This window comes from Aquila chrysaetos, unplaced genomic scaffold (genome assembly GCF_900496995.4).
Source record: "Aquila chrysaetos chrysaetos unplaced genomic scaffold, bAquChr1.4, whole genome shotgun sequence".
NCBI classification, from domain to species: Eukaryota; Metazoa; Chordata; class Aves; order Accipitriformes; family Accipitridae; genus Aquila; species Aquila chrysaetos.
In genome coordinates, this window is record NW_024470381.1 from 448,589 (window position 1) to 476,405 (window position 27,817).

General features: G+C 64.3%; 6 protein-coding genes across 11 annotated transcripts; 3 read left to right on the forward strand and 3 right to left on the reverse strand.

Annotated features, from left to right (window-relative positions):
• Window positions 1-113: 113 nt before the first annotated feature.
• Window positions 114-1,978, reverse strand: LOC115337715 (cytochrome P450 2F3-like). Its single transcript, XM_041121714.1, has 6 exons — window positions 1,869-1,978; window positions 1,638-1,798; window positions 1,140-1,563; window positions 881-1,068; window positions 408-549; window positions 114-333 (listed from the first exon to the last, which is right to left on the reverse strand). Exons 1-6 carry the CDS (start codon window positions 1,942-1,944, stop codon window positions 152-154), a joined length of 1,173 nt encoding a protein of 390 aa, XP_040977648.1. The 5' UTR covers window positions 1,945-1,978; the 3' UTR covers window positions 114-151.
• Window positions 1,979-3,421: 1,443 nt separating this feature from the next.
• Window positions 3,422-7,958, reverse strand: RAB4B (RAB4B, member RAS oncogene family). The gene is made up of 8 exons (XM_030006123.2): window positions 7,685-7,958; window positions 6,824-6,904; window positions 6,120-6,234; window positions 5,423-5,485; window positions 5,173-5,327; window positions 4,991-5,086; window positions 4,721-4,851; window positions 3,422-4,554 (listed from the first exon to the last, which is right to left on the reverse strand). The coding sequence occupies exons 1-7, from the start codon at window positions 7,698-7,700 to the stop codon at window positions 4,736-4,738; spliced, it is 642 nt and encodes a 213-aa protein (XP_029861983.1). The 5' UTR covers window positions 7,701-7,958; the 3' UTR covers window positions 3,422-4,554; window positions 4,721-4,735.
• A 281-nt stretch (window positions 7,959-8,239) lies between these two features.
• On the reverse strand, window positions 8,240-10,390 carry SNRPA (small nuclear ribonucleoprotein polypeptide A). Its single transcript, XM_030006122.1, is given in 8 exon segments — window positions 8,240-8,480; window positions 8,571-8,659; window positions 8,846-8,935; window positions 8,937-9,026; window positions 9,083-9,259; window positions 9,632-9,804; window positions 9,893-9,983; window positions 10,316-10,390. Coding segments are annotated over 7 exon segments (852 nt in total). The 5' UTR covers window positions 9,966-9,983; window positions 10,316-10,390; the 3' UTR covers window positions 8,240-8,320.
• A 99-nt stretch (window positions 10,391-10,489) lies between these two features.
• CUNH19orf54 (chromosome unknown C19orf54 homolog) lies at window positions 10,490-12,150 on the forward strand. Its single transcript, XM_030006118.2, is given in 7 exon segments — window positions 10,490-10,682; window positions 10,892-10,960; window positions 11,052-11,176; window positions 11,275-11,404; window positions 11,496-11,566; window positions 11,686-11,918; window positions 11,920-12,150. Coding segments are annotated over 7 exon segments (993 nt in total). The 5' UTR covers window positions 10,490-10,533; the 3' UTR covers window positions 12,136-12,150.
• A 712-nt stretch (window positions 12,151-12,862) lies between these two features.
• Window positions 12,863-18,158, forward strand: COQ8B (coenzyme Q8B). Its single transcript, XM_030006001.2, is given in 17 exon segments — window positions 12,863-13,094; window positions 13,141-13,183; window positions 13,401-13,483; window positions 13,555-13,677; window positions 13,919-14,004; window positions 14,117-14,272; window positions 14,275-14,359; window positions 14,458-14,551; window positions 14,651-14,707; window positions 14,709-14,784; window positions 14,907-15,014; window positions 15,163-15,228; window positions 15,320-15,406; window positions 16,845-16,989; window positions 17,680-17,754; window positions 17,865-17,939; window positions 18,018-18,158. Coding segments are annotated over 16 exon segments (1,584 nt in total). The 3' UTR covers window positions 17,933-17,939; window positions 18,018-18,158.
• A 3,010-nt stretch (window positions 18,159-21,168) lies between these two features.
• Window positions 21,169-27,656, forward strand: DPF1 (double PHD fingers 1). Of its 6 annotated transcripts, none has more exons than XM_030006112.2 (12): window positions 21,169-21,254; window positions 23,206-23,372; window positions 24,126-24,218; window positions 24,321-24,448; window positions 25,189-25,278; window positions 25,389-25,467; window positions 25,556-25,681; window positions 26,163-26,213; window positions 26,543-26,662; window positions 27,139-27,251; window positions 27,334-27,415; window positions 27,515-27,654. In XM_030006112.2, exons 1-12 carry the CDS (start codon window positions 21,223-21,225, stop codon window positions 27,583-27,585), a joined length of 1,152 nt encoding a protein of 383 aa, XP_029861972.1. In that variant the 5' UTR covers window positions 21,169-21,222; the 3' UTR covers window positions 27,586-27,654. The 6 variants fall into 6 exon arrangements, with proteins under 6 accessions (XP_029861972.1, XP_029861974.1, XP_029861971.1 ...); XM_030006114.2 differs by having other exon boundaries at window positions 23,206-23,366; window positions 27,515-27,653; XM_030006111.2 differs by lacking the exon at window positions 21,169-21,254 and adding an exon at window positions 21,761-21,902 and having other exon boundaries at window positions 27,515-27,655.
• The last annotated feature ends 161 nt before the right edge of the window (window positions 27,657-27,817 follow it).

A 27,817-nucleotide genomic window follows, 5' to 3' on the forward strand; every position in this document is an offset into this window, starting at 1 on the left:
ACACACACACACACGAGACCGGTGACCCAGGGTGGGAGGGGGGGGTCTCGGTGACCCCAAATGGGAGCAGGGTCATCTCCCCCAAGCCTGTGGAAGCAAAGACATGGGATGCGTGGGGGAGAGCAAGGTGGCTTTACTTGGCGGGGGGGTTTCAACGGGGGATGAGGGAGAGGCGATAGGGTCGGGGGATGTTCCCCAACCCGCTGGATTCGGGGGTGATGTCGATGGTGGCCTGGTCCTCCTCCGCCTTCAGCTGGAAATGCTGGAGGATACTGGTGAGGAAGATGAAGAGCTCCATCACGGCCAGGCCTTCGCCCAAGCACACGCGCTTCCCTACAAGGCAATGGCCGTCAGCGTCTCTTACCAGTGGGCTGGGGGTGGTCCATGGCCTCGTGCCCCCCCCCCATCTGCGGAGAAGGCCATGAAGGCGTCATTACGTTTGAAGCGTCCGTTCTCGTCCAAAAAGTGCCCGGGGTCGAAGGTCTGGGGGTTGGCAAACCGGCTGGGGTCAAACTGGGATGTGCAGAGCAGCGGGATGACGTTCATGCCCTGGGTGCAGAGGGAGAGGGGGTCAGGGGGACCACAGCAGGTGGGGAGAGGGCTCCTGCAGTGCTCTGGGGACACGAGGGGCCCCAACGCAGCACCCCAGGGATGCTGTGGTACCCAATGGGGTACCTCAGGGATGCTGCGGTACCCCAGGGATGCTGGGGACCCCAACGTGGTACCCCAGGGATGCTGCGGTACCCCAGGGATGCTGGGGGCCCCAACGTAGTACCCCAGGGATGCTGCAGTACCCCAGGGATGTTTGGGGCCCCGACATGCAGCACCCCAGGGATGCTGCAGCACCCTGTGGCCATTGCCCGCCTGCCCGCCGCGCTACCTTGGGGATGGCGTAGCCCCGGAGCTGGATGTCCCGCGTGGTGGTGTGGGGCACCCCCATGGGCACGATGTCAGCAAAACGCTGGATCTCGTGGATGACGGCGTCGACGTAGGGCATGCGGCTCCGGTCCTCCATGCAGGGGCTGCGGTGGCGGCCGATCACGCGGTCGATCTCCTCGTGGAGCCGGGCTGGGGACGGGGAGGGGGGTCAGCGCCGTGCCACCCCCCTCCCCGCCACCCTCTCGCCGTTCCCCCGGTACCTTCCACCTCGGGGTGCCGGAGCAGGATCCGGAGCCCATATTTGAGGGTGGAGCTGACGGTCTCGGTCCCCGCAAAGAAAAGGTTGACGGTGGTCTTGGAGAGCGTGTCCTCGGTGAAGTGGGTGTCGGGGTTCCCCTTCTCCTGCCGAGGGAGGGGGAGAAGGGCCCCCCCTAGTCGCACGCCAGTGCCGATGCTGGTTTTGGCACCCCGCGGGGAAGTTTGGCACGCCAGGGATGAGGCGGGTACCTGCTGCATCTTCAGGAGGAAGCAGTCAATGAAATCCCGGGGATTTTGGGGGTCCAACGTCTGCCGGTTCCTCCGCACCCGCTCCCCCACAAATTCGGCCAGCCGCAGGTAGTTGGCGTAGATCCGCTGGTGCGGCCCCGGCACAAACCGCATGATGTTGGGGAAGATGAAGAGCAGCTGCGGGAGGACAAGACGGTGAAACAGGTTGGGGGAACATGAGCCAGGGAAGGGGGGGCCCCCCAAATTCCCACCTGCCCCCAAGTTGAGCTCATCAGCTTCCAGTTGGCATTGATGAGCCCCATGAGGGCGAGGAACCGCTCGTCCCCGTACTCGAAGCGTTCCCCGAAAACCAGCCAGCAGATGATGTTGGAGCCAGCGCAGCTCAGCAGGAAAGTGGGGTCGAAGGGCTGCCCTAAAACTGGGGGGGGGGGGGGGGGGAAAGCACAGCATTAGGGCGGGGGGGGTCTCAGGGGGGACCGTACCGTGGGTCTGATAGAGCTGTTGGATCAGATGCTGGGCTTCCTCGCGGACTCGCTCCTCAGCACCGCGCTTGCCCATTCCGAAACTCTTCAAGGTGACGATGGCGAAGCGACGCAACTGCCGCCAGCGTTCCCCGTTCCCGTAGACGATACCTGGAGCTGGGGTGTCCTAGTTTCAGCTGGGATAGAGTTAACTGTCTTCCTAGTAGCTGGTACAGTGCTATGTTTTGAGTTCAGTATGAGAAGAATGTTGATAACACTGATGTTTTCAGTTGCTGCTAGTAGTGTTTAGACTAATGTCAAGGATTTTTCAGCTTCTCATGCCCAGCCAGCGAGAAAGCTGGAGGGGCACAAGAAGTTGGCACAGGACACAGCCAGGGCACCTGACCCAAACTGGCCAACAGGGTATTCCATACCATATGACGTCCCATCTAGTATAGGAACTGGGAAGTGGGGGCGGGGAATCGCCGCTCGGGGGACTAGCTGGGTGCCGGTCGGCGGGTGGTGAGCAATTGCACTACGCATCATTTGTACATTCCAATCCTTTCATTATTGCTGTTGTCATTTTATTAGTGTTATCATTATCATTATCCGTTTCTTCTTTTCTGTTCTATTAAACTGTTCTTATCTCAACCCGTGGGTTTTGCTTCTTTTTCCCGATTTTCTCCCCCATCCCACTGGGTGGGGGGGGAGTGAGTGAGCGGCTGCGTGGTGCTTAGTTGCTGGCTGGGGTTAAACCACGACATGGGGACACCCCCCCTCAAAAAAGGGGGTCAGACACCGCCAACGGCTCCCCAAAAAACCCCATGGCAACATCATGGGGGGTCTCACTGTTGCCACAGCTCCACCGTTAGACAGCCAGGAAATCACCGCGGCCGCTGAACTCCTCGGCGTGGTCGATCAGAGCTTCCTTCAGCAGCCGGTACCCGCAGAGGACGACGCAGGGCCGGGAGCCCAGGTGGACGGTGAAAATCTCACCGTAGGTCTCGCTGAGCTGCGGGGAAAAGGATAAGGTTCGAGGGGGGGGGGGCATCCCAGCCTTGGAACCCCCCCCAAATTTGAGTTCCCCCCTCCCCAGGGCTCACCTTGCGGAGGGAAGCGATGAGCTGGGTGTCACCTCCACTTGCAGCATGTTCCCCAGGAAGGGTAGGGGGGGGTCGGTCCGGGGGGTAGGTTGCCCCCCCGTCACCAGCCCCAAAGAAGCAGCAGCCCCCCGACACCCAGCACCAGGGCGATGCTCAGCACCCCGCTCGCCTCCATCCTCCTCACCTTGATTTATAGAGCCCCCCTCCCAACCCCCCCGATTAACCGACCCCGAAGGAACTGGTGGGACTGGCATCCCCACACCCCCAGACACCCCAGGAGGGACGGACAGACAGACAGTAGCCCTGGTGCCATTCCCCTGCAGCTCGGGGATGGGGGGGGGGGGCCCAAATGCACCCCTGCACCCCAACAGCACCCCAGGGAGGGGCATTTGGGGCAGGTACACCCCACCCTGGTTGCTCCCCCCCATAATACCCCCCCCCCCAAAAAGAACCAAACAGCGGAGCCGCACGCTGGAAAACATTAATACTTTATGTACGAGAGTCACATTTTCACAGCCTGGAGGGGAAGGAAACTTGCTTTTTTTGGTGTTTCTTTTGCTTTTTTTTTTTTTTTTTTCCCCCTCCTTCCTTTTTCCAGAGGGGAAAAAAAAAAAAAACCCAAAAAGACCAAAAAACAAACTGGGACACAGCTCTGGCCCCCCCAGGAACCCCCCACCCTGGCAAGTGCAATAAATAACACAAAGAGAAGCAAAAAAGAAACACATGTCCCCACCACCACCACACACTTTGGGGTGGGGGACGGGGACCTGGGTGGAGGTGGATGGAGCTGGAGGGAGATGTTGTCCCCAAAGCGGGGGGGAATCAGAGCCCCTGCGGGTGCCTGGAGACCCCCACCCGCCCTGAGGGGCTCATCCTGCAGGGAGGAGGCAAGGGGGGGTCTGGGGACAGGCAAGTAGCTTCCAGCGCAGGCAAGTGAAGTCCCTGTCCCCCCCTCCCTGAAGTGACAGTGGAGGGTTAGACAACATTGTGTCCGTCGTGTTGTCATCCCCCCCCCCCCCCCAAATCCACCTTTTCTCACATGGTGGCGGGTGGGAAGTGGAAATGCAAAGTGGAGACCACGCGCACACACACACACACAAAAAAAAACCAACAAAGGCAAAACCCAGGAAGCTGGGCAGGGACACACCCTCCCCCCTGCCCCAGCACTTGGGGACGAGCCATCCCTCTTGGCCACACTGCGGGGGGGGCCTGTCCCCCCACCCTGCGTGAGGCGGGGACCCCCCCCTTCATTCAAGCACCCCGAAACGTTGCCAGTAGCATCTCTGAGGAGTGTTTTGTTTTGTTTTTAAACAAGCTGAATACAACCCAACCTGCTTGTGGGGGCGTGTGTGGAGGGGGGGACAACACACAACATAGCCCACCAGGCTGGCAGCCGCGGTGGTGGGGGGACGATGAGCAGTGGGCAAGGAGTGTTTGCCAGAAGCCACCTCGGTCAAATACAATCAAAACAAGGCGTTTGCCACGGAGGTAAACTCGAGAGTCCCGGGGCTTCTTGGGATGAGAAGGGGGCAAATGGTACGGGGCGGGGGGGGGGGGGGCTCCTGGGGAAGCTGGGGGGGGCTCGGCGAGCGAGGCACGTGGTCCTGGCGGCAGGGAAAAAGAAAAACAAATGAGAAAAAAATAAGAGGTTTGTAGCGATGCCGTGACGCGGTGGGTGTCATCCAACCCCTTCTCCCACGGCCAGGGTGCAAGCTGGGGGGGCCGGGCAGCTCCCCCCCCCCCCCCCCCCCCCCGGCACGGGGGTCTCACCTTGGGCACAGGCGTTTAGCAACTGCACTGCTGCCGGCTCTGCGCCTGGGCTCCCCGGGGCTGCCGCAGCTGGCGAAGGGAGGCGTCTCCGTACTGGATCCCTGAGCCCATCCTCTCCGGGTCAAGTTCACCTGAGTCGGATGGAAAAAGCCCAGGAGGGAAGCAAGGGGAAGGATTAAAACTTCCGCTGGGATCCAAAACCTCCTGGTCCCACAGGGACCCAAAACCTCCCTTCCCCACCCTGGAAAAGCCAAATCAGAGCTGCCGTACCCGATTCAATTTTGTTTAATATGGTCCTCGCACATTTTAAGAAGGCTTCTTCCACGTTCTCTCCCGTCAGGGCGCTGGTCTCCAGGAACATGAGCTCTGGTTAGTAAGAAAAGGCTCATTACTTCGACCGTAATTAGCCCCGGGATGCCACAGGAGCCAGCGTTTCCCTCCACATCCCTCACCGTTCTCTTGGGCAAAGCGCGAAGCCTCCAGGAACGTCACCTCCCGGTCGGCATCCAAATCCTTCTTGTTCCCGCAGAGGATGATGACGATGTTGGGGCTAGCGAGGGTGCGAGCGTCCGTCAGCCAGTTGGTCAGCGCGTTGTAGGTCTCCCGGCTGGATGGGGGAGGGCAGAAGCAGGAGGGTGGGGTGCCGAGCCCCAATTTTCCCCAGCACCAAGGGGGTCAGGGCTCCACGGCCGGGGAACCCACCTGGTGATATCGTACACAAGCAGTGCACCAGCTGCACCCCGGTAGTAGCTTCTAGTCACCGACCTGAGGAGGAAGAGGAGGAGAGAGGAGGCACAAACGAGAGAACCCAACCCTCCAGTTTGAGATCAGGGGCCCTCTTTGTGGGCTGCGCTGCCTGGAAGGGAGGAAAAGCTCCAGAGGTGACTCGAGCCGGGACAGTGTTTTTAGGACCCTTGTCTCAAGCAGGCTGCCAATATTCTTATTTAATTGCTGGGTGAGTTCTGGTCCTCCGGCACCCTCGGTTTGCCGAGGAAACCTCTAGAGAGGGATCCAGACAGGTTGGATTGATGGGTTGAGGAGATTCAACAAGGCTGAGCACCGGGTCCTGTGCTTGGGTCACAAGAACCCCAGGCTGGAAAAGGATCGGCTGAAGATAAGCTGGCAGTGTGGCCAGGTCGCCAACAGCATCCTGGCGTGTATCGGGAATAGCGTGGCCAGCAGGACTAGGGAAGGGATCGTCCCCCTGTGCTCGGCACCTCGACTGCTGTGGTGGCTTTTGGGTCCCGAGAGAGAGATTGAGGTGTTGGCACCCGGTTTCCTTTTGGAAAGGGAGTTTGAAAAAAATAATAAAAAAAAAAGCCCCCAAAAAGCCGGCAGACATTGAAGACAAGTGTTTGTGCACCGCTCCGGCACCACGAGGTGTTTTTTTTTTCTTTACCTGAACCTCTCCTGCCCAGCCGTGTCCCAGATCTGCAGCTTCACCGTCTTCCCGCCAACGTTAACAACCTTAGAGCCGAATTCCACCCCGATTGTGTGGTTCGAATCTTGTTTGACTGCAGAAACAAGAGGTGCCCGATGTGTTACCGGCCGGCTACGAAAGAACAATCGGGCTTCCCACCATGCCTGGGATCTCAGCTCCTCGGGCAAACCCCGCCGTGCTCCAGCACGACTTTGCCGCCTGGATTATCCCCCGGCGAAGGGAAGCTCGTTACAAGATGATTTTGCAAGCGAGGACCGTGCCAGCATACGTGAAATTAAACCCGCAAAGCGCCGAGGAGGAGGGGTGCCTGGCATTTCACTTCCAATTAAGCAAGCTCAAAGCCTTCCTCCGCCCCGTTACAAAAGCAAATCGAAGGTTTCAGAAAAGAGACAGGCAAAGTTTCAGCATTTTGTGGCAAAGCTCTGTTTATCCACCAAAGCGTAAAAGCTCTTTTCCAGCGCTGGGCTTGGCAAGGAAGGGTTGAGGCTCCAGAACACAAAAAAAAACCACCCCAGCAAAACAACAAACCCCACTTTTTTTTTCCACTGGCAAAAGGTCCCGCAAAGAAATATTTCGGCAGTGTTTTCCAGCAGCCTGAGAGACAAATCTGGTCGGGAAACAGCCGGCACAGCAGCAATAAAACCCAAAATAAACCAACTTACATTTGTTTTCGATGAATTGATGGAGGAGGCAGGACTTCCCTGTGCCGGCACTCCCTATCACGAGGAACTTGAAGAGGAAATCTGAAGAGGAAGATAAAAAGACAAAAAAAAAAAGGTGTTTTTACACTCAAGGTGTGTCAAGCAGTGGCGGGATGGGTGGGGAACGGCCATGAGGAGCAGCCCCCACAGAGGGGAACGACCTCAGGGAAGCAATTTCACACTTGGCTCCGCTCCCTCCCTTTCAAACACAGCAAAAAACACCCAGAAAAGCCCCCGAGAAGCATTTTTTGCCCTTGATTCGGTGCCCAGCAAAAGCAGGAGGCACCGAAAGGGTCCCAAATCCCCCACGTATGGAGTGTCACCTCCCAGCATCGGGTCCCCTGTGAACTGTCATGGCCTGGGAGGAAAGCCGGGGGGGGGGGGGGGGGCATGAAGGGCAACACCCCATGGCCGCTTGCCCCGTAACTGCCCTATAGGGGCCTCAAGTGCCCCCCACCTCTACGCAGAGCCCCGTATGCTCCCTGTATGGCCCCGTCCCACACAGAGTTCCAACAGACCCATTCCCTGCAGGGCCCCATATGGAGCCCTATATGTTCCCAATAGGGCCCCCATCCCACACAGGGCCCCACAGACCCCCTATATGGCCCCCATCCCACACAGGGGCCCAATACACTCCCTATGAGGCCCCACAGACATCCCCCCCATCCCACACAGGGGCCCACAGACCCCCTCTAGGGCCTCCACTCCACGCAGGGCCCTACACACTCCCTATAGGGCCCCTATTCCACATAGGGCCCCCTCCCAGCCCTGACACCCCCCTACCAGGCCGGCTGGAGCCCCCCGGGGTCTCCCCCGACCCACCGTAGGTCTCGGACATGGCTGGAGCCGCTGGGCCGGGCCACCGCCGCCACCGGGCCGTACGGAAGGGAGCGGGCACAATATGGCGGCGCCCAGGCGAGCCGCTTCCGGGTTCTGCGCGCCTGCGCGGAGAGGTGGGCTCCAGGAGAAAGGCGGGGCCAGGCTCCAAGAAAGAAGGCGTGGCGAAGGCGCGTGGGAGGGGCTACAGGGGCGCCGGGATCCTCGGTCCTAAACTCCGCCCGGCCCTGAACCGCTCGGGGGGGGGCCGTCCCCAAAGCCCCCCCCCCCCAAGCCCGGAGACACCCCCTCCCCCAGCCCCGGGGTCCCCCCAATCCTGACCCTGGCCCCAACCCCCCCCCACCAGCAGCAGAGCAAACAAGCAGTAGGACACAGAGGGGTTTATTTCGGGGGTGTGTGTGGGTAAAGAGGCTCCAGGTGCAATGTCTGCAAAGAGACCCTGGGTACAATGCTTGGGGGGGAGGGGGGGGCAGACCCCCCCGGGGGTTGGAGAGGGGTGTGGGGGGTGATGGGTCAGCCACCTTGGGGCAAACTTACCTTTGGGGGGGGGGATGGGGGGAAAGGGGGGGTAGCAAGGGGGCTGGCGGGGGGGGTTTTGGGGGGTTGGGTTTGGGGGGGGGGTCACTTTTTGGCGAAGGAGATCTTCATGGCGTTGTTCTGGGTGATCTTGAAGCCCTGGAGGGCATCGCGGGCGGCCCCCGCCTGCACCTCGTTATCGAACTCAACGAAGGCGATGTCATGCCGGCCCGGTACCAACCGCACCTCCTTAAAACCAGGGAACCTGGGGGGGGGGCACAGGTGTCAACAGGGCCCCCCCAGACACCTCCCCAGGGTCCTGTTTCGCCCCCCCCCCCCCCCCCGAGAAACTCACTGGTTGAAGAGCATGGAGAGCATCAGCTCGTTGGTCTCCTCAGGCAGGTTGGTGAGGAAGAGGATGTGATTCGGTGGGTTCTCCGATAACTGGGGTGGGGGAAAAAGGCGGTGTCAGCCCCAAAAGAAGGCAGGGGAGCCCCCCCCAAAAGGCTCACACACACCCCCCTCCATCTCCCTGCTCGTTCTGGATGGTTTTTTAGATGCTGTGGCTCGTTCAGCATCAAATTTTGGGGAGGGGGTGGGGGGGGTTGTGCCAGTAATCCCATTACTCACCGGCTGCGCCGGGGGCATCTGGCCTGGCATCACTTGCTGGGGGGGCATGGCCCCCGGGGGAATACCACCGGGAGTCATGCCGGGGGGGGGGGGGGGGGATCATCCCCGGTGGGGGCATATAGGGGGGCTGCCCCGCCATATGGTGCATCATACGGGGAGCCTGGTTCAACGGCGGCATTCCCTGTAGGGAAAAAAAAGAGGGGCTCAGCACCCATAAAACCCCCCCCCTCAATTCACCGGGACGGTTCCCTGAACACCGCCTGCCGCCGCCGCTCCAGTTCCGGCTGCGGTTTTCTTTGCTGCTGGTGCGTCTTGATTTTTGGGTTTTCTTTTTTCTCGTTTCCGGTCACGCTCAACGAATGTTCCTTTCATTTTGGCAATGATATCCGAATCCGTCTTGGCATACTGGATCTGCTGCGGGGAAAAAAGCTGGAGGTGAGCAGGAACGGATTTGGGGAGACAGGACGGGGGATGACGACACTCCACAGGGATTTGGTGGGACTCCACAGAGATTTAGGACAGCTCCATGGTGATTTTGGGGGCTCCACGGGGATTTGGGATGGTTCCACAAGGATTTGGGGGGCTCCACAGGGATGTGGAGGGGCTCTATGAGGATTTGGGACAGCTCCATGGCAATTTTGGGGGCTCCATGGGGATTTGGGATGGCTCCATGGTGACTGGGGGTGCTCCATGGGGATTTAGGATGGCTCCACGTGAATCTGGGGGGGGCTCCACGAGGATTTGAGGTGGCTCCACGAGGATTTTGGTGGGGGTGACGGGGTTCATCATGGGTTTGTCGTAGAAGGGGAAGCCCTGCATGGAGCGCAGGGCGTTGGTGGCACTGCTGATCTCCTTGAAGATGACAAAGGCCTGACCCCTCATCTTCAAACTGCGTGACACCAGGATATCCAGGATTTGACCGAATTGCGAAAAAATCGCATAGAGGGATTTTTTCAACTCTGGGGAGAAAAAAAAGGAGGAGGAGGAGGAGGAGGAGGGTGAGAGGGCAGGAAGGCAAGACCCCCCCCCCCGCCCCCCCCCCCTTACCATCTTTTTTAATCTTCTCATTCAGGTTGTTGATGTAGATGGTGTGGTTGGGGCGTGGATCCTGCACTGCCATGTCGGGCCGCCCCCCAGCCTGCAGGGAGAGATGGGGGGGCTGGAGGGGAGGCTGGGGGGGGGGGCTGGACCCCCTCCCCTTTAACCCCCCAACCCCCACGGGCTACTCGGGGAGGGAGGACACCCCCCCTGGTAGGAAAGCGGCCCCAGGGATGGGCAAAGGCTGTGTGGGGAGGTTGGAGAATGCCCCAGGCCCCCCCAGTGAGGAAGGGGTTACACCCCCCGGTAAAAAAAGGGTTAATCCCCCCCCGCCCCGGGGTCGCTCCACCCGTGTCCTCCCACCCCGTGGGGACATCGTGTGCTGGGTTAGAGCCTCCCCGAACCCCCCCCGGGCCCAGCGCGGCCCCTCACCGCCCGCCACCGCCTCAGCCGCGTGCACCGCCTCTAACCAGCCAATCGCCGCGCGGCAACGCCTCTCCCGCCCGCCCACCGCCGTCTCCTCCAATCAGAGCGAGGCGGGCAGCCGGGGCACTGGCCAATCACAACGAGGACGGCCTAGCCGGCGGGCGGGAGGGGAAACCTTTGACCTCTGACCTCGCGTTTCCGTCCCGCTGCCCTTTGACCTTCGTATGGCCCAGGTTCCGCCGCCGCCGCCGCCCCCCCCCCCGCCGGGCCGGGCCGGGTCGGGTCCGGTCCTACGGGACGCGCTGGAGCGGGTGGGGGCCGCGCTGGGGGAGGACGGCGGTGTTTGGGAGCTGCTGTGGTGGTGCTGGGAGAGGTGGGGGCCTGGGCGGGGGGGTCTTGGGCCCGGCCTGAACCGGGAGGGGGGAGGGTACACCCTACTGATTGGGGTGGGGGGCAGGTGTAGCAGGAGGATTCCCCCCCTCTCGGGGGGGGGAGGCTCACTGGGGCATCCCCCCCGGCTTAGGGGGTCCCCCCCATCCTGCCCCAGCTTCCTGGGGGGGATCCCCTGCCCCCCCCCCTCAGCCTCAGCAGCCCCCTGAAATGGCTCCTTTTCCACCGCCCGGCGCCGCCCCTCATCCAAGATGGACCCCAGTAAGTGGGGTTTTTTTGGGGGGGGGGCGCACATGGAACAATAAGGGGGTGCTGTACCCCTCCCCCAACCTGTGGGCCCCCCCCCCCCAAGGTGCGGGCTGGTGGCCCTATGGATGGCGGCGTCGCTGCTGGCCCCCACCCACGGCGTGGGGCTGGAGGAGCTGGTGGGGACGGCGCGGGAACGCGGCTTCACCGCCCGGGGCGAGATGTTCTCAGGTATGGCGAGGTGAGGGGGGGGACACACACCCTTTTTTGGGGTGGGGTGTGGGGGTTCTAGCGCCCCCCCCCCCCCCCCTCTAATTTTGTCCCCGCAGCGGCTGACATGGCGGCGCTGGCTGAGGAGCTTTTCCCTTGTCGCGCCGAGTTACTTTCGGGGGGTTTGGAAGGGTCCAACCGGCCTCGGATCTTGCGTCACCTCCTAGGGGGGCTCCCCCTCCTCGTGCCGTATCCTGCTGTCTTTTTTCTTTTTTGGGGGGGACACCCCAATTCACCCCGATATCCCTCCTAAACCCCCCCCCCCTTAACGTCACCCCAGCTACGACGAGGACAGTAACCACGAACCTTGCTGCCGTCGCGGCCACAAAGCTCACTGGGCTGTGCTGACGGGTAAGGGGGGGGGAAGGCTACTGCACCCCCCCAGGTGTGTGTTGGGGTCCCATTTGCAGCAGGGGGGGCACCCCAAGCGTGACAGTTCGTCCCCCCCTGTGTGTTCCCCTCCCACCAAGGTGTTTTGCTAGGCATCCGCAGCGAGGCGTTGAGCCCAAGCTACCGGCAAGATCCCGAAATCCCCAATCTCTTCCACCCCCCCTCGTCGTGGTTTAAGGGGGACGGAACGATATTGGGGGGGGGCGAAGAATTATTTGGGGGGGACACACACCCGATAGAGGGGGTGTTGGTGTTGGCGCAGCAGGGGAAGAGCCCCCGTTGTCAACTTTGGGGGTTTGGGGGGGCTTCACGGCAGCAATGCGCAGCTGAAGGAGCTGAGCCCCCACCGGGAGAACGACGGCCACCGTTACGTCCTCCCCCCGGGGGGGCTGGGGGTCGGCCTGAGGGGGAGGGTCGTGCTGCTGCACCCCCGAATAGAGGGGGGGCACACAGCCCCCCCCCTCAATAAATGGGGCTGGTTGAAGGAAAGGTCTGGGGGGACACGACTGGTGTTGGTTGTGCTGTTTTGAGGGGCTTTTAGGGGTGGGGGTTTCCCCTCCTGGGGGGGGGTCTGGGGGTTGGGGGGGTCCCTGGGGGGGTTCAGAGGGGTGGGGGGTCTTTGGTGTTGGTTGTGCTGTTTTGAAGGGGTTTTGGGGGGTGTTAGGGTGGGGGTTCCCCCCTCTGGGGGGGGTTTCTGGGGGTTCAGGGGGTTCCCGGGGTGGGGAGGGATGTTCAAGGGGGCAGGGGCGAGTCCCCAGTGTCGGTTGTGCTGTTTTGGGGGGGGGGTCCTGGGGGGAGGTGGGGGCTGCCCTCCCCCCGGGGGTCTCCCTGAGGGTTGGGGGGGTTCTGGGGGGGGTCCTGGGGGGTGTGGGGGGGGTCCCAGGTGTCGGTTGTGCTGTCTTGGGGGGATCCTGGGGGTTTTAGGCGTGGGGGTCCCCCCTCCTGGGGGGTCTCTCTGGGGGTTGGGGGGGTCCCCAGGACAAGGGACACGGGGGGGGGGGAAATGTCCTGGGACGCATGCGCAGTGGGAGCGGCGCTTCCGCGCATGCGCGCTGCCGGTATGGGTGGGGCCCCCGCAAGTCCTCCTCCTCTCCCATTGGTGGGAGGTGGGGAGGGCGGAGCCGCAAACCCGGAAGCGCCGGGAATGGCGCGGAGAGGACCGAACGTGAACGGAGCTGACCGGACCGGGCACCCTGGTGCCCTTTGACCCCTGACCCCTCCCCTCCGCTTCTCCTGAACCCCTTCCCCATGGCGGCGATGCGCCCCAAAACCCCTCCCGTCACCCTGCGGGGGCTGCACCGGGACGGGGCCTTACGGGGCCTCACGGCTGAGGAGGCCCGGCGGGCGCGGGAGGCCCGGGGCCGCCCGGACCATCCCCCCGGAGAAGGTGAGTCAGTGAGTGAGTGTGTGTGTGGGGGGGGGGGGGGGGGGGGAAAACACGGCCTCGGGGGACCCCCGGGACCGGCCCAGAGAGAGAGCGAGAGCGAGCGAGCGAGCGTGTGTGTGTGTGTGTGTGTGTGCACCGTGCGGGCCCGGGGTGCCCGTTTCCCTGCCTCGGACGGCTGGCCAGCTTCGGAGGTACGGGGGGGGGGGGACACGGGCAGGCGGCCCCGGGCTCGCCCACCCCGCCCTGGGTCAGAGCTGGGGTGGGGAGGGGATGTGGGAGCTCGACCTATCGGCAGCCGGGGTTGGGCTGGGGGGGGGGGCCCCGCGGGGGGTGGGCTTGGGAATATGGGGGGGACAGCCTGGGGGGGTCCTTTCTGGTGTGTCATGTCCGTGTCCCCCCCCCCCCCAGGACTGGCAGTGGGTCTCGGCGTGGGGGCCCTGGCCCAGGCAGCGCGGGCAAGGCTGAGCGGCGAGGGCAGGCCCCAGGGGTGAGTACGGGGTTGGGGGGGGGTCACCCCAATTCCCCCCCATTTGGGGGGTTCACCTAGTTTGTGCCCCCCTAGCTACCGGCTCCCCGCTGGACTCCAGCCCCCTCCTCTCGGAAGCCAACGCCGAGCGGATTGTGGCCACGCTCTGCCGGGTGCGGGGGGCTGCCCTTAAGCTGGGGCAGATGCTCAGCATCCAAGGTGGGTACCCCCCCCAACCCTGGACCCCCCCAAGGGGCACCCACACCCCCCCAGGCACCCCAGGGGGGTAGAGCAGCTTTGGGGTGACTCTGGGTTGGGGTCAGAGGGGGGGTTGGGGGTTTCAGGGTGCTGGGGTCGGGGTGGGGTGTAGGGGTCCCAGCGGTAGGGGGGGTCCCATGGCTTTGGGGTGGGGTGGGGGGGTCCCAGCTCCCCAACACTTCCCCCCCCGTCCCCCCGCCAGACGCCAGCTTCCTCAGCCCGCAGCTGCAGCGGATCTTCGAGCGCGTCCGGCAAAGCGCTGACTTCATGCCGCGCTGGCAGACCACCGTGAGCGACTTTTGGGGGAGCTTGGGACCCTGGGGTTTTGGGGAGGGGGCGAGCAGGGGAAGCAGGATCTGGGGGTGTCAGCTGAGCCCCCCCTCTATCCTGCATCCCACAGCAAGTGCTGGCGGAGGAGCTGGGCCCCGGCTGGCGGGAGAAAATGTCGGCTTTTGAGGAGATGCCTTTCGCTGCTGCCTCCATCGGCCAGGTGCATCTTGGGGTGCTGCGGGACGGCACCGAAGTGGCCGTGAAGATCCAGGTGAGCCCTGGGATGGGGGGGGGGGGCTGGGCACCCAGAGCATCCACAGTGACATTGACAACCTCCTCTCTTTGCTCAAGATGAGCGTGGTGCTGCCGGAGGGTGAGGTGGACCCCGATTCCCCTGGGAGAGATGGGGGGGGGGGACACCCCCAAATTCTTCGCGGGGGGGTTCTCTAAGTCCTTTTTTTCCCTCCCCAGGTCTCTTTGCTGATAAATCCCTGGAGGTCTTGCAGAGAGAGCTGGAGTGGGAATGTGACTACCGCCGGGAAGCTGATTGCGCCCGCACCTTCAGGTAGGGTGGAGGGACTTTGCAGGGGGGCACAGAGGGTTGTTTTTTGGGGTGGGGGGGGTCCCCATGCCTGCCTCACCCCCCCCCCCCCCCCCCATCCAGGGAACTTCTACGGGACGACCCCTTTTTCTCGGTGCCGCGGGTCGTGGATGAGCTGATGTGTCCTTTCCATGGAGCTGGGGAGCGGCGTCCCCCTCGACCGGTGCCGGAATCTCCCCCAGGACCTGCGAGACCAGGTGAGTTAGCCCGAGGTTTTTTTTTTTTTTTTTGGGGGGGGGGGAAAGCCCTTTGTGCCCCCTGCCCCCCTAACCTCTGTCTTCCCCCCCCCCCCCCCCCCCCCCCCCCCCCCCCCCCCCGGATCTGCGCCAACCTCCTGCGCCTTTGCTTGCGGGAACTTTTTGAATTTCGCTTCATGCAGACGGATCCAAACTGGGCAAATTTTCTTTACGATGCTGACCGGCACAGGGTGAGCATTTGGTGGGGGGGGGCACACCGTACAGGGTGAGCATTTGGGGGGGGGCACACTGTACAGACCCCCCACCCCCCAAAAAAAAGAGCCCCTTACCCCCAATGGGACCCCTGAGCACCCATATCCCCCCACTGCACCTCTCCAGGTGACTCTGTTGGATTTTGGGGCTAGCCGCTCTTTCGACAAGGAGTTCACGGATCACTATATAGAGGTATGGGGTGGTGGGGGTGTACTCTGCATCCCCCACCCCTCCCCATATCTCTGTGCTATGCCCCCCCCCCCCCATCCCCCCCCATCCCCAGGTGATCCAGGCTGTGGCTGACAGCAACCGGGCCAAGGTGCTGCAGAAATCCCGAGACCTCAAATTCCTGACGGGCTTCGAAACCAAGGTGAGGGTCTCAGGGAGCAGGTGCTCCCCCCACCTCCACCCCCCCCCAAAATCTTTTTGGGGGTGCCCCCTCCCTTACCCACCCACCCCCATTGTAGGCGTTCGAAGCGGCCCACGTGGATGCGGTGATGATCCTGGGTGAAGCCTTTTCGGGGGGGCAACCTTTTGATTTTGGGGGGCAGGGGACGGCCCGGCGGGTGCAGGCATTGCTCCCCGTTATGTTACGGTACCGCCTGACCCCCCCCCCCCCCGAACAAACCTATTCCCTCCACCGCAAAATGGCGGGCGCCTTCCTGGCCTGCGCCCGCCTGGGGGGGTCACATCCCCTGCCGCGACCTCTTCGAGGAACGGTTATGCCCACTCCTGGGACCCTCCCCCAAATGGGTGCTGGGAGTGGGCGATGTGCCTCCCCTGGGGGGGTGGGGGGTTTTGGGGTGGGGGGTGTTAGTTTTGGGGGGGGGGGGTCCCGGTTTTTGGGAGGGGGACGGCTGCTTGCGAGGGGAGCACATGGAGGAGGGCGGGGATAGCCGGGAGCGCGGGGGTGTGTGTGGCTGATTTGCATATTCATGAACTAGCCAGCCAATGGCTGGTGGGGCCGCGCTGCTCTCTCTCGCGCAGCTCCGACGGGGGCGGGGTGGTGGTGTACTGTCTTATTTTCATATTTATGAAGCGGGTGGGGCGGGACCAGAGTGGGCGAGGCCAGCGGTAGGGCTGGGTGAAGGGAGGGCGGTGCTTCGTCTGCATATGCATGAGGAGGGCGGGGGAGCAGCGGGCGCGTGCGTGCAGCCCTCTAGCCACAGCCCCGGAGCCGAACGGGGGCCGAAGGGGGCCGAGCCCCGGGCGCGGCGGCGGGTAAGGTAGCGCCCCGGGGGGGGACCCCGGGGTGCAGGGGGGGCAACCGGGGCCGGTGGGTCAGGGCAGGACCCCTGGGGCTGGGGGGGGGGAGACACGCGTGGTGTCCCCTTGGGGGGGGGGGGGGGCACACAAGCGTGGTAGCCCCGCTGCTGCGTCCCTCTCCGGTGCTGGGCAGGCAGGCGGGGGGGGGGGATGTGGTGTCAGGTCCACCTTCACACACACACTCTCACACTCTCTCTCTCTCTCGATGTCCCCGGTCACCCTGCAAGCCATGGTGACACAGCCCCCCCCCCAGTACTCCATGTCCCCTTCCAGCCATGGTGTGTATCCCTCCTGATGTCCCTGCTCCCCCCGTCCAATGTCCCCAACCTGTGCAGGGGGGGCTAAGTATAACTGGGGGGACACACACAGCAGCATCCCAGTTCAGTCTGGAGATGCTGAGATCAAAGTGAGGGGGCCAGGATACCCCCCCCCCTCCCCCCCAAAAAAAAACCCCTGTCTGTGGGGGAGCCAGCCCTGAGGAAGGGGCTTCCATGGGCTTTTGGGGGGGGGTGTCTTCACCCCTGTGTGCCCCCCCCTTCCAGGCCTGGGGGGGGGTCAGCGATGAACAAGCTGCGGCAGAGCCTGCGTCGGAAGAAGCCGGCCTACGTGCCGGAGGCGGCGCGGCCGCACCAGTGGCAGGCGGACGAGGAGGCCGTGCGGCGCGGGAAGTGCAGCTTTCCCGTGCGGGTGAGCGGGAGCAGGGATAACCCCCCCCCCACCCCCTCCCCCAATACAGACACCCCCCTAATGCTGGGACGTGGTAGGGGTTGGTGGTTTGGGGTAGTCCTGTGGGGTCTGTCTGTGCCAGCCAGCATTGAGGCTTCAGGATGGGGATATGGGATGCTCCGGTGAAAGGGATGCAGGATGCTCTGGGGTGCGGATGTGGGATGCTCCATGGTCAGGGATACAGGATGCTCTGGGGCAGGAATGTGGGATTATCCGGTGTAAGGGATATGGGATGCTCTGGGGTTAGGGATGCAGGATGCTCCAGTGCAAGGGATATGGGATGCTCTGGGGTCAGGGATGCAGGATGCTCCAGTGGAAAGGATATGGGATGCTCCAGGGTCAGGGATGCAGGATGCTTCAGTGGAAACAATATGGGATGCTCTGGAGCAGGGGATGCTCCAGGGCGAGGGATATAGGATACTCCGGTCTGAGGGATGTGGAATGCTCTGGGGCAGGGGATACAGGATGCTCTGTGGTTAGGGATGCAGGATGCTCAGGTGGAAAGGATACGGGATGCTCCGGGGTCAGGGATACAGGATGTGGGATGCTCTGGGTCAGAGATATAGGGTACGGGATGCTCCAGCCTGGGTGGCACAGGGATGTTTCGGGGGTGTGTGTGTCCCCCGACAGGGGTGTGTGTGTGTCCCGCAGTACCTGGGACACGCGGAGGTGGACGAGTCGCGGGGGATGCACGTCTGCGAGGAGGCCGTGAAGAAGCTCAAAGCGGTGAGCGCTTCCCCTCCCCCACCCTGGGGGGGGTGGTCCCTCCTGGGGGCCCTTGCCCCCCCCCTCCTTCTGACACCCACCCCCTCCTTCTGACACCCCCCCCCTCGCAGAGCGGCCGGAAAGCGGTGAAATCGGTGCTGTGGGTGTCGGCGGACGGGCTCCGTGTGGTGGACGATAAGACCAAGGTGAGTGGGTGCTCGGGGTGTCCCCGGTCAGGGTTGGGGGGTCCTGGGTGACACCCCCCCCCCTTCCCCCCCCCCCAGGACCTCCTTGTCGACCAGACCATCGAGAAGGTCTCGTTCTGTGCCCCCGACCGCAACTTCGACAAAGCCTTTTCCTACATTTGCCGGGACGGCACCACGCGCCGCTGGATCTGCCACTGCTTCCTGGCCCTCAAGGACTCTGTGGGTGCCGGGCTGGGATATAGGAGAATCTGGGGTTATGGATATGGGGTGTTCTGGGCTCAGGGATATGGGATGCTCAGGGATGAATGTATGGGATGCTCAGGGATTTGGGAGGTTCTGGGCTCATGGATATGGGATGCCGCAGGTCAGGGATACAAGAGGATGCGGGGTTGGGGATATGGGATGCTCTGGGGTCAAGGATATTGGAGGCTCTGGGGTCGGGGATAGGGGGTGTTCCAGGTTTGGGGATGTGGGATGCTCTGGTTTTAGGGATATGGGATGTTCCAGGATGGGGATACAGGATGGTCCAGGTTTGGGGATACAGGATGCTGTGGCATCAGGGATACGGGATGCTCAGGGATACGGGACACCCCCCCCTCCCCAACCGCTTTAGGAGGGGGCTGCCGGTGCCACCCTGATGTCCCCTATGCGTGTATCATTCCCCCCCCCCCCCGACAGGGCGAGCGGCTGAGCCACGCCGTGGGCTGCGCCTTCGCCGCCTGCCTGGAACGCAAACAACGGCGGGAGAAGGAATGCGGCCTCACCGCCGCCTTCGACACCTCCCGCCCCCCCCGTCACCCCACGAGGGCTCCTTCCGCGCCCCCGACAAAAAACGGGGTGAGCACCCTAGGGTGGGGGGGGTTAAAGGTGGTGTGGGGGTGGTGGGATGGTTGTAACAACCCCTAACCCTTGCTTTTCCCCCCCACCCCGCAGATGAGATCCCCCCCGCCGAACCCCCCATCCCGCCGCAACCCGGTAGCACCTCACCGGTACCGGCGATGGCGGCGTCGCCCATGGATGGGGGGGTCGGGGGGGGGGGGGGTCTCAATGCGCCATCCCCCGTCGTCACGCTCCCCTGGAACAGTTGGTACGGCAAGGTTCATTCCGCGGTTTTCCCAGCCTCAGCCGGCAAAATTCTCCTTTTAAACGGCAACTCTCGCTCCGGCTCAACGAGCTGCCCTCCACCCTCCAGCGCCGAGACGGCGGCCAGGCCCAGGGCCCCGGTGAGGGGCTTTTGGGGGGAAAAACTTAATTTTTTTTTTTTGGGGGGGGGAAGCATCATTTGGCTTTGTGTGTTGTGTGTCGTCCCCCCCCTATTTTTGTAGGGTCTGAGGTGGAGGCGAGCCCCACTGGGGTTGGTGATGGGATCAACGATCTTTGCAGTCAGATCGACGCTTCCTTTGCCTGCCCCCCCCCCCCCCCCCAATATCGGGGACCCCAACAGTACCCCCACACCCCCAGCTGAGGCAGGGGGCCTCACAGGTAACCCCCCCCCTCAATATATTAGGGTCCCTGCTTATTTGGGGGGCTCCTGTATCCCTCCCCTCCTCCCCAGCCCTTCATTCCTCCTCCCCAGCCCTTCATCCTTCCTCTTCCTTCCCGCAGGCCCGGCGTCGTGGGCAGAGGGGGGGGCCCCGGGCCCCCCCCACCATCACCGGACCCCCTCGGAGGCTGAGCGGTGGCTGGAGGAGGTCTCCAAGGCGGCCATGGCACAGCAGCAAGGAGGGGGGGGCACCGGGCCCCCTGCCCCCCCCCCCCCTTTGGGTTACGAGGGGGCCCACCCTGCTATTTTCATGCCCCCCCCCCCCATCCCGGGAGGGCTTTACCCCTCCGCCGTACCCGTGGTGGGCATCACCCCCTCCCAAATGGTGGCCAACATCTTCTGCGCTGCTGCCGCACCCCCCAAAACTAACCCCCCCTTCGCCCCCCCGGGGGTCCTAACCCCCCCACGCCCCCTCGGCCCCCCTGAAACTACCCCGGACCCTTTTGAGGTGCAATGGGCGGCTTTGGGGGCCAAGCCCCCCCCCCCCGCCACCCCCCAACCCCTTTGCTGGGGACCTCCAGAAAACCTTTGAGATTGAGCTGGGGGGGGGGGGGCAGCCCCCTTTCCTGAATGGGGGGGGTCCTGATTCCCCCCCTGCCCTGAGTTTGGGGGGGGTCCCTAGTGCTCCCAGCTGCAGGGTTGGGGGGGTCCCAGTACCCCTGTGGAAGGCTGGAGAGGGAGGTGTCCCTATTCCCCCCCCTGGAGGTTGGGGTGGCCCCCCCACCCCTTTGGGGGGCTGTGGATGTGGGGGGGGGGGCTCTCTGTTGCCATCAGGGCCCCCCCCCCCCCAGAGCCCGGGGGGGGAAGAGCCCCCCCCCCCCATTCTCTTCTGTTGTGTTTTTTGGTTTTGTTTTTTTTTTATTTATTTTTTAACTTAAAATGAGGAGATTTTTGTATTTTTCTCTAATTTAGTATAATGTATATTTTATTTATATAACAATACCCCCCTGGGGAAGGGGGGGGCAGCCCCTCACTGCCGGGGGGGCCGTGGTGGAGCAGTCCCCCCACCCCTGCGAGGCCCTCGTGCGAGGGGTGCAGGGTATCTGCACGTCAGCATGCAGGGGCTCTGGTGCCAAGTGTGCAGGGCCCTCGTGTGAGGCCCTTGTGTGAGGCATTTTGTTGATATTTTTTAAAATTTTTTCCCCTATCCCCTAGTTCCCCCCCCCCGCCCTGTTTTTTGTACCGAGGAGCGGAGGAGGGGCCGGGGCCGTCGCACACGCGTGTGCACACCCCTGCACACCTATAGATATAAAATACAGAGCTCTCTATATAGAATCTGCATTTCTCGCCTTATCTTGCATAAGGAACTGGAGCACCGGCCGTTGCCATGGCAACCGGCGGGAACCCGGCCGCCTCTTAAAGGGGCCGCTGCTGCAGGACCCCCCCCCCCCCGACCGTGCCTCAGTTTCCCCAGTTGCCAGTGCCTCCCCCCCCACCACGTGTGCCCTGGGGGGATTATGGGGGGGCTGAGGGGGTCTTGGGGGGCAGGGAGGGTCTGTCGGGGTCTGGGGGTCTCCGTGTGGGGGGGTCATGGGTTGGGGGGATGTCCTTAGTTGGGGGGCTATAAGGGAGGGTCCTGCCCGGGGGGGGGCAGCGGGGGTCGCTGCCCCAGGACTACATTTCCCGGGGTGCGGGGGTGGGATGGGGCCGCCCCCCCCCCCCCCCCCGTACCCCCCTCCGGCCCCAGAGGATGAATGAGGCGCCGGGGCGCGGCACGGCCCCGGTGGCAGAGAGGGGTGCATGGCCACGGCCCTGCACGGCCCGCGGAGAGCGTGAGTGCACCGGCACGGGGGGGGGGCACCGGGCAGCGACACCGGCATCCGCACCGGGGAGGGGGCACCGTGTCCCGTGTGGGCTTGTGGCCCCCCCCCCCAGCCGTGGGGTGTGGGGGTTACGGGTGGGCCCGGGGGGGACGACACACATGACACCGACTCTTCACGCCTCGGTTTCGCCCCCCCCCCCCCCCAACCCCGGGGCCGTTGCAGTGGGGGGGTGCAGCCAGCAAGCCCCCCCCCCCACCCCCCGCGGTGACTGACAGCCCCCCCCGCCCAATAGGGGCCGGCGACGGGGGGGCGGGGCGTGGCATGCCGGGAGATGTAGTCCCTCCCGCAGCCCCCCCTTATCCCCCCCCGCCCGCCCGGTACCGGCGGGGACCGGGGTGGGGGGGGGGGGGCACCGGGAGCGGGAGGGGAGGGGGGGGTTCTTCGGGACCGGGACCCTCCCCGGTGGGTGGGTGGGGGGTCCCGGGGAGCGATCCGTGAGCCTGGACCCGGGTTGGGGGGGGGGGGTTTGGGGGGGGGGTTGGGGGGGGAGCGGAGGAAAAACCGGGGCTGAACCCCGCCGCCCCCTCCCCGTGCCCGAGCGGCGGAGCGGCCCCGGCGGCGCAAAATGGCCACGGCGCTGCACAAGCCCCTCAAATGGTGAGTGCCCCCCCCACCGCGACCCCCACCCCCCCCCCCCACACACCCGGGGAACCCCCCGGTACCGGCGAGGAGGGACCTACCGGGAATGGACCCCCCGCCCCGGTACCGGTGGGGAAGGGACACCCACCCCGGTGTGGGGGAACCCCCCGTACCAGCAGGGACGGACCCCCCCCCCCGGTACTGGTGGGGAGAAGGGACCCACCAGGAGGGGACCACCGGGCATGGACCCCCCCCCCCCTCCACGGGTACCGGAGGGGAGCGGTCCCGGTCTCGATGGTCGCCAGCCCCCCCCCCCCAACCCCGGATCCCCCCCCACTGTCCGTCCGGGTGTTGGGGGCGGGGAGGGACCCAGACGGCCGGGCCGGACCCCGCCCCCCCCCACCCCCCCCCCCCCCCGGGAAGGGGACCCGAGTGGCCGGGACCCGGCGCCCCCCGCTGGCACCGGCCGCTCGTGCACTTGTGTGTCGTCCCCCCCCCCGTCCCCGTTTTACCTGCCCGGCACTCCGGGGGTGGGTTTGGGGGGGGTCCCCTCCCCGATGTCGGGGTGACCCGGGGGTTGCGGACACGGTGGGGACCGTGTCCGTTCCCCCCCCCCCAAAATACCCTGCTGGGGGGGGGTACTGAGGGTCTGGGGGGGGGGTTTGGGGAGTCTCAAGGTGGGGGGGGGTGTTGGGGGTGCAGGGCGGGGACAGGCTGTGATGCTTCTGGGTGGTGTCGGATTTTGGGGTGCGGGGGGGAGTGACAGCTGTTATGTGCTGGGGAGGGGGGTTGGGGGGGGGTCTCCGGTCGGGGGGGGTCTGCACTGACACCCTGGCCCTGCAGTGGGGCTGCGATGCCCCGGGGGGGGGGGGGCTTGGGGTGCAGGGGGGGGGGGTGACAGGTTGTGATACTCCAGGGGGGGGTGTCAGATTTTGGGGTGCAGGGTCGGGGTGATGCTCTGGAGGTGGTGCCAGATTTTGGGGTGCCAGGCCATGATGCCCTAAGGTAATATCAAATTTTGGGGTGCAAGGTGGGGGTGATACTCCAGAGTGGTGTCAGATTTTGGGGTGCAAGACTGTGATGCTCCAGGGTGCTGTCAGATTTTGGGGTGCAGGGTGGGGGTGATGCCCCAGGGTGCTGCCAGATTTTTGGGGCGCAGGTTGGTTGCGACAGGCCCTGACGCTCCCGGCAGACGTCGGGGTCGATTTTGGCGTTCGAGATGGCAAAAGACGGATTGCGATGCACCCGGTGGGGCAGGTGGGCGGGCGGGTAGATTTTTTTTGGGGTGGGGGTCCCCCCACCGTGACGCCGCGCCCCGCAGCCTCGGCGAGGAGTTCTACCGCGAGGCGCTGGAGCATTGCCGCAGCTACAACGCGCGGCTCTGCGCCGAGCGCAGCATGCGCCTGCCCTTCCTCGACTCCCAGACCGGCGTCGCCCAGAACAACTGTTACATCTGGATGGAGAAAACCCACCGCGGCCCCGGTGAGAGCACCCACCCACCCAACCCCACCCCCAAAATGGGCACCCTCACCCCCAACCCCGCTAGCCACCGCTCATCGGGCAGCACCCGCCACCGGCAAAGCCGGCCGGTCGGCCCCTGCGCCCGTGGCCGCTGCCCGTTTGCACCCACTGTGGTCCCTTGCACCCATGGCCACCATCGCTGTGCCCGTGGCCACCATCCCCTTGCACCCCTGGGCACCCTGGGGATGCCCCAGGGCTGGGGCTGGTGTGTGGGGCTGGGGTCTAGGGGAGGGGTCTGGGTTGGGGGTCAGGGGCTGGTTTTGGGGTTCACAGGCTGGGGTTGGGGTTCAGGGCTGGTATTGGGGGTCAGGGGCTGGGGTTCAGAGGTTGGGGTTCAGGGGCTGGTTTTGCAGTTCAGGGGCTGGTTTCGGGGTTCAGGGGCTGGTATTGGGGTCAGGGGTTGGGGTTCAGGGGCTGATATTGGGGTTCAGGGGCCGGTATTGGGGTCAGGTTGGGGTTCAGGGGCTGATATTGGGGTTCAGGGGCCGGTATTGGGGTTCAGGGGCCGATATTGGCATTCAGAGGTTGGGGTTCAGGGGCTGGCGTTGGAGTTCAGGGGCTGGTTTTGGGGTTCAGAGGTTGATATTGGGGTTCAGGGGCTGGGGTTCAGGATCCGAGCTGGGATTAGGCGTGTCAAGGATCAGGGTCTGTCTGGGGGTGGGGGGTGTGAGTTGGGGGGGTCCCCCAGACACCCCCCCCGGTGACGTGGGGGTCCCCCAGGCCTGGCCCCGGGCCAAATCTACACCTACCCGGCGCGCTGCTGGCGTAAGAAACGGCGGCTGAACATCCTGGAGGATCCGCGGCTGCGGCCCTGTGAGAATAGCGGGATTTGGGGGGGGGGCCGGCGCGGGGGGGGGGGATCCCCTCGGGACCCCCCCCCGACCCTTCCCCCTTCTTTCTGCCCCCCCCCCCAAGACTGCGAAGCCCCCCTGAAGAAGGAGGGGGGGCTCCCCGAGGGGCCGGTGCTGGAGGCTCTGCTCTGCGCCGAGCCCGGGGACAAGAAGGTGGAACTGAAGGAAGAGGAGACGGTGCTGGAGTGCCCGGTGCGTCCGGCTGTCTGTCCGTCCCTCCCTCTGGCCTGGCCAGCCCTGTCCATCCACCTGTCTGTCCATCTAGGCCGCCCACTCGTCCCGTCTGTCTGCTCGCCCCTGTCTCCTACCTGTCTGTCCGTCTGTCTGCTCTTCCTTACCCCTGCCTGTCTACCTGTCCACTCTCTCCTCTCCCCTATCCCTGTCCATTTGTCTGCTCTCCCTTACCCCTGTCTGTCTGTCCACTCTCTCCTACCCCCCCGTCCATCAGTCCATCTGTCTGCTCTCCCCTCTCTCCTACTACCTGTCTGTCCATCTGTCCACTCTCCCTTACCCCTGTCCATCTGTCTGTCTGCTCTCTCCTACCCCTGTCTGTCTACCTGTCTGCTCTCTCCTACTCCTATCCGTCTGCCCGCTCTCCCTTACACCTGTCCATCCGTCTGTCCGCTCTCTCCACACTCCTACCCGTCAGTCCATCTGTCCACTCTCTCCTACCCCTCTCTGTCCGTCTGTCTGCTCTCCCATCTCTCCTGTGTCCGTCCGTCCGTCTGTCCATCCCCATCCCTCCGTCCGTGTCTCCAGCCTCCGTCCATCCCCGACCCATCAGGGTGGTGGTTGGGGGGGGTTGTGTGTCCCCTGTCTGTCTGTCCACCCATCCCTGACCCACAAAGGGGGGGGTGTGTGTGTGTGTGTGTCCCTATCTGTCTGTCCCCCCCGTCCGTCCATCTGTCCGTCCCTGACCCAGCCTCTCGCAGAAGCCGCCGCCGGGTGAATTCCCCCACGAACCGGAGGGGGACGAGCTGGAGGATGACACCCCCCGCCGCAAAAACAAAGCCAAGGGCAAGGTGGGAGCCTGGAGACGGCGGGGGGGGGGACACACACACAGGAGGGGACACACCTGTCCTGTCCTGTCCCCCCCCCCAAAATGGGCCTGACACCCTGTCCCCCCCCCAAGGCCTATGGCATCGGAGCCATGCGGAAGAGGCAGGATGCGACCGCGCTGGAGGACCGGGACAAGCCCTACGTGTGTGACAGTGAGTGGGACAAGGCTGGAGGGGGGGGGACCACATTAAGGGGGGGGTGACAACCCCCCCCCAATGTGTGTGTCCCCCCCCCCCAAAGTCTGCGGGAAGCGCTACAAGAACCGCCCAGGGTTGAGCTACCATTACACCCACACGCATTTGGCCGAGGAGGAGGGGGAGGACCACGGCGAGCGCCTGCCCCTCCCTCGCAGGAACCACCACAAGCGTGAGTTGGGAGGGGGGGGGGGGCGGACGACGACACACCCCCCCCCCCCCCCCCCCCGGGAGGGTCCCCAAGGGTCCTTTGGGGGTGGGGAGTGGGTGGGGAGGTCTGTCTCAGTGCTGAGGTCTCTGTTCCAATTGGGGGGGGGCTGGGGTCTTGGCACTATTTGGGGGTGTTTGGGGGGGTCCCTGCCCCACCTGAGGGTCCCGGGGGTGCTGGGAGGGGGGGTATATGGGGGGGGGTGTCACACCCAGCCCCCCCCCCCGGCTCCCCATCCCCAGCCGGTTTCCATGACAACCGTGTGCTGTGCAGCATCGCACACAAAGAGCGATGGGTGCGGCGGGGGGGGGGGGGCACCCCAGATGCCTGGGTGTCCCCACCCCGGATGCTTGCCGGGGGGGGGGGGGTGGGGGGTGGGGTGTGTGTGTGTGAAGGGGGGGGGGGCTTCATCCTCTTTTTTTTTTTTTTCCTTTCCCCCCCCCAGAGTTTTATAAAGAGTTGAACTGGGTCCCCGAAAACCAGCGCAGGAACACAGGTAACACACCCCCCCCCAAAATCCCCAACCCCCACCCCATTGCTGCCAGGCTCTGGGGAACAAAGCACCCCCAAAATGCCTCCCCCTTCAATCCCCCCCCCCCCCCCATTGCTGCCCGCCCCCCCCCCCAGTGTGGGGCTGGGCGCGGGGGGGGTCGCTCCCACTTTGAGGTGCAGCCGTGGGGTGTGAGAAATTGGGGGTGGGGGGTGTCCTGCCTGCCCCCCTGTCCCCATTCCTGTCCTCCTGCCCCCCTACCTGCCCCTATTCCTGGGCTTCTGCCCTGCCCGCCCCCCTGCCCGCTGACGGGGGGTCTCTCTGCTGCCTTTCAGCTCGCGCAGCCCCCGAGGGGCCGGTGGCCCCAAACGGTTACTGTGATTTCTGTCTAGGCGGCGCGAAGAAAACCGGCTGCCCCGAGGAGCTCATCTCCTGCGCCGACTGCGGACGTGCCGGTACCCCCCGCGCCCCAACGCACTCCCACACACTCCTACATGCTCACACTCCCAAACATGGTCCCACATGCTTGAACACACTTGAATGCACTCAAACACACTCCCTGACGTGCTCCCATACACTCCCCAACACACTGCTACACACAAACATGCTCCCACACACTCGAACACACTCAAACATGCTCCCACACACTTGAATATGCTCCCCAATGCACCCCAACACACTCCCACATGCCCAAACGTGCTCCCACACACTTGAACACACACTCCCACCCTCGTGCAAGCTTGCAGGTGCTCACACACTTGCGCACACTCCCAAGTCCCCTTCAGCCCCCCCCATGTACTTGTGCACACTCACACGTGTGTGGCACAGTTCCCATGTGCTTCCACCGCATGGCCTGGGGGAGGAGGAGGAGGCTAGCTTGGGGGGCCCCCGTGTCCCCCCCAACCCCCCCCCCTCTGCCCCCCCCCCCCAGGCCACCCCTCCTGCCTGCAGTTCACCGTCAACATGACGGCGGCCGTGCGCACCTATCGCTGGCAATGCATCGAGTGCAAGTCCTGCAGCCTCTGCGGCACCTCTGAGAACGATGTACGGACCCCCCCCCAGACCCCCCCCCCCCCCTGCACCCCAACATCACTGATCCCCCCTTTTGTGTGTGTGTGTCCGCCAGGACCAGTTGCTCTTCTGCGATGACTGCGACCGGGGGTACCACATGTATTGCCTGAGCCCCCCCATGGCAGAACCCCCCGAAGGTGAGGGTTTAGGGGTGGGGGGAGCAGCAGGGATTATAGGGGGGGGGTGTCCCCCCAACTCACACCCCCCCCCCCCCCCCCCCCGGTGTGTCCCTGCAGGCAGCTGGAGTTGTCACCTCTGTCTCCGGCAGCTGAAGGAGAAGGCATCAGCCTACATCACCCTCACTTAGGGGGGGGGGGCAGCTGGACCCCCCCCCGCACCCCAAAATCCCCCCCCCAACCCACTGCCCAAATCCTACCAAAAGCCATAACAGAGCTGGGGGATGGAGGGGGGGGGGGCAAGGGGGGGGTGGTAAGACATTGCATGATGTGAAAATGGAGGGGGGGGGGCCACCCCCTGCCCCCCCCCCAGCCTGGGGGGGGGGGTTATTTATTTTAATTGGGGGTGGGGGGCAGTGGGCC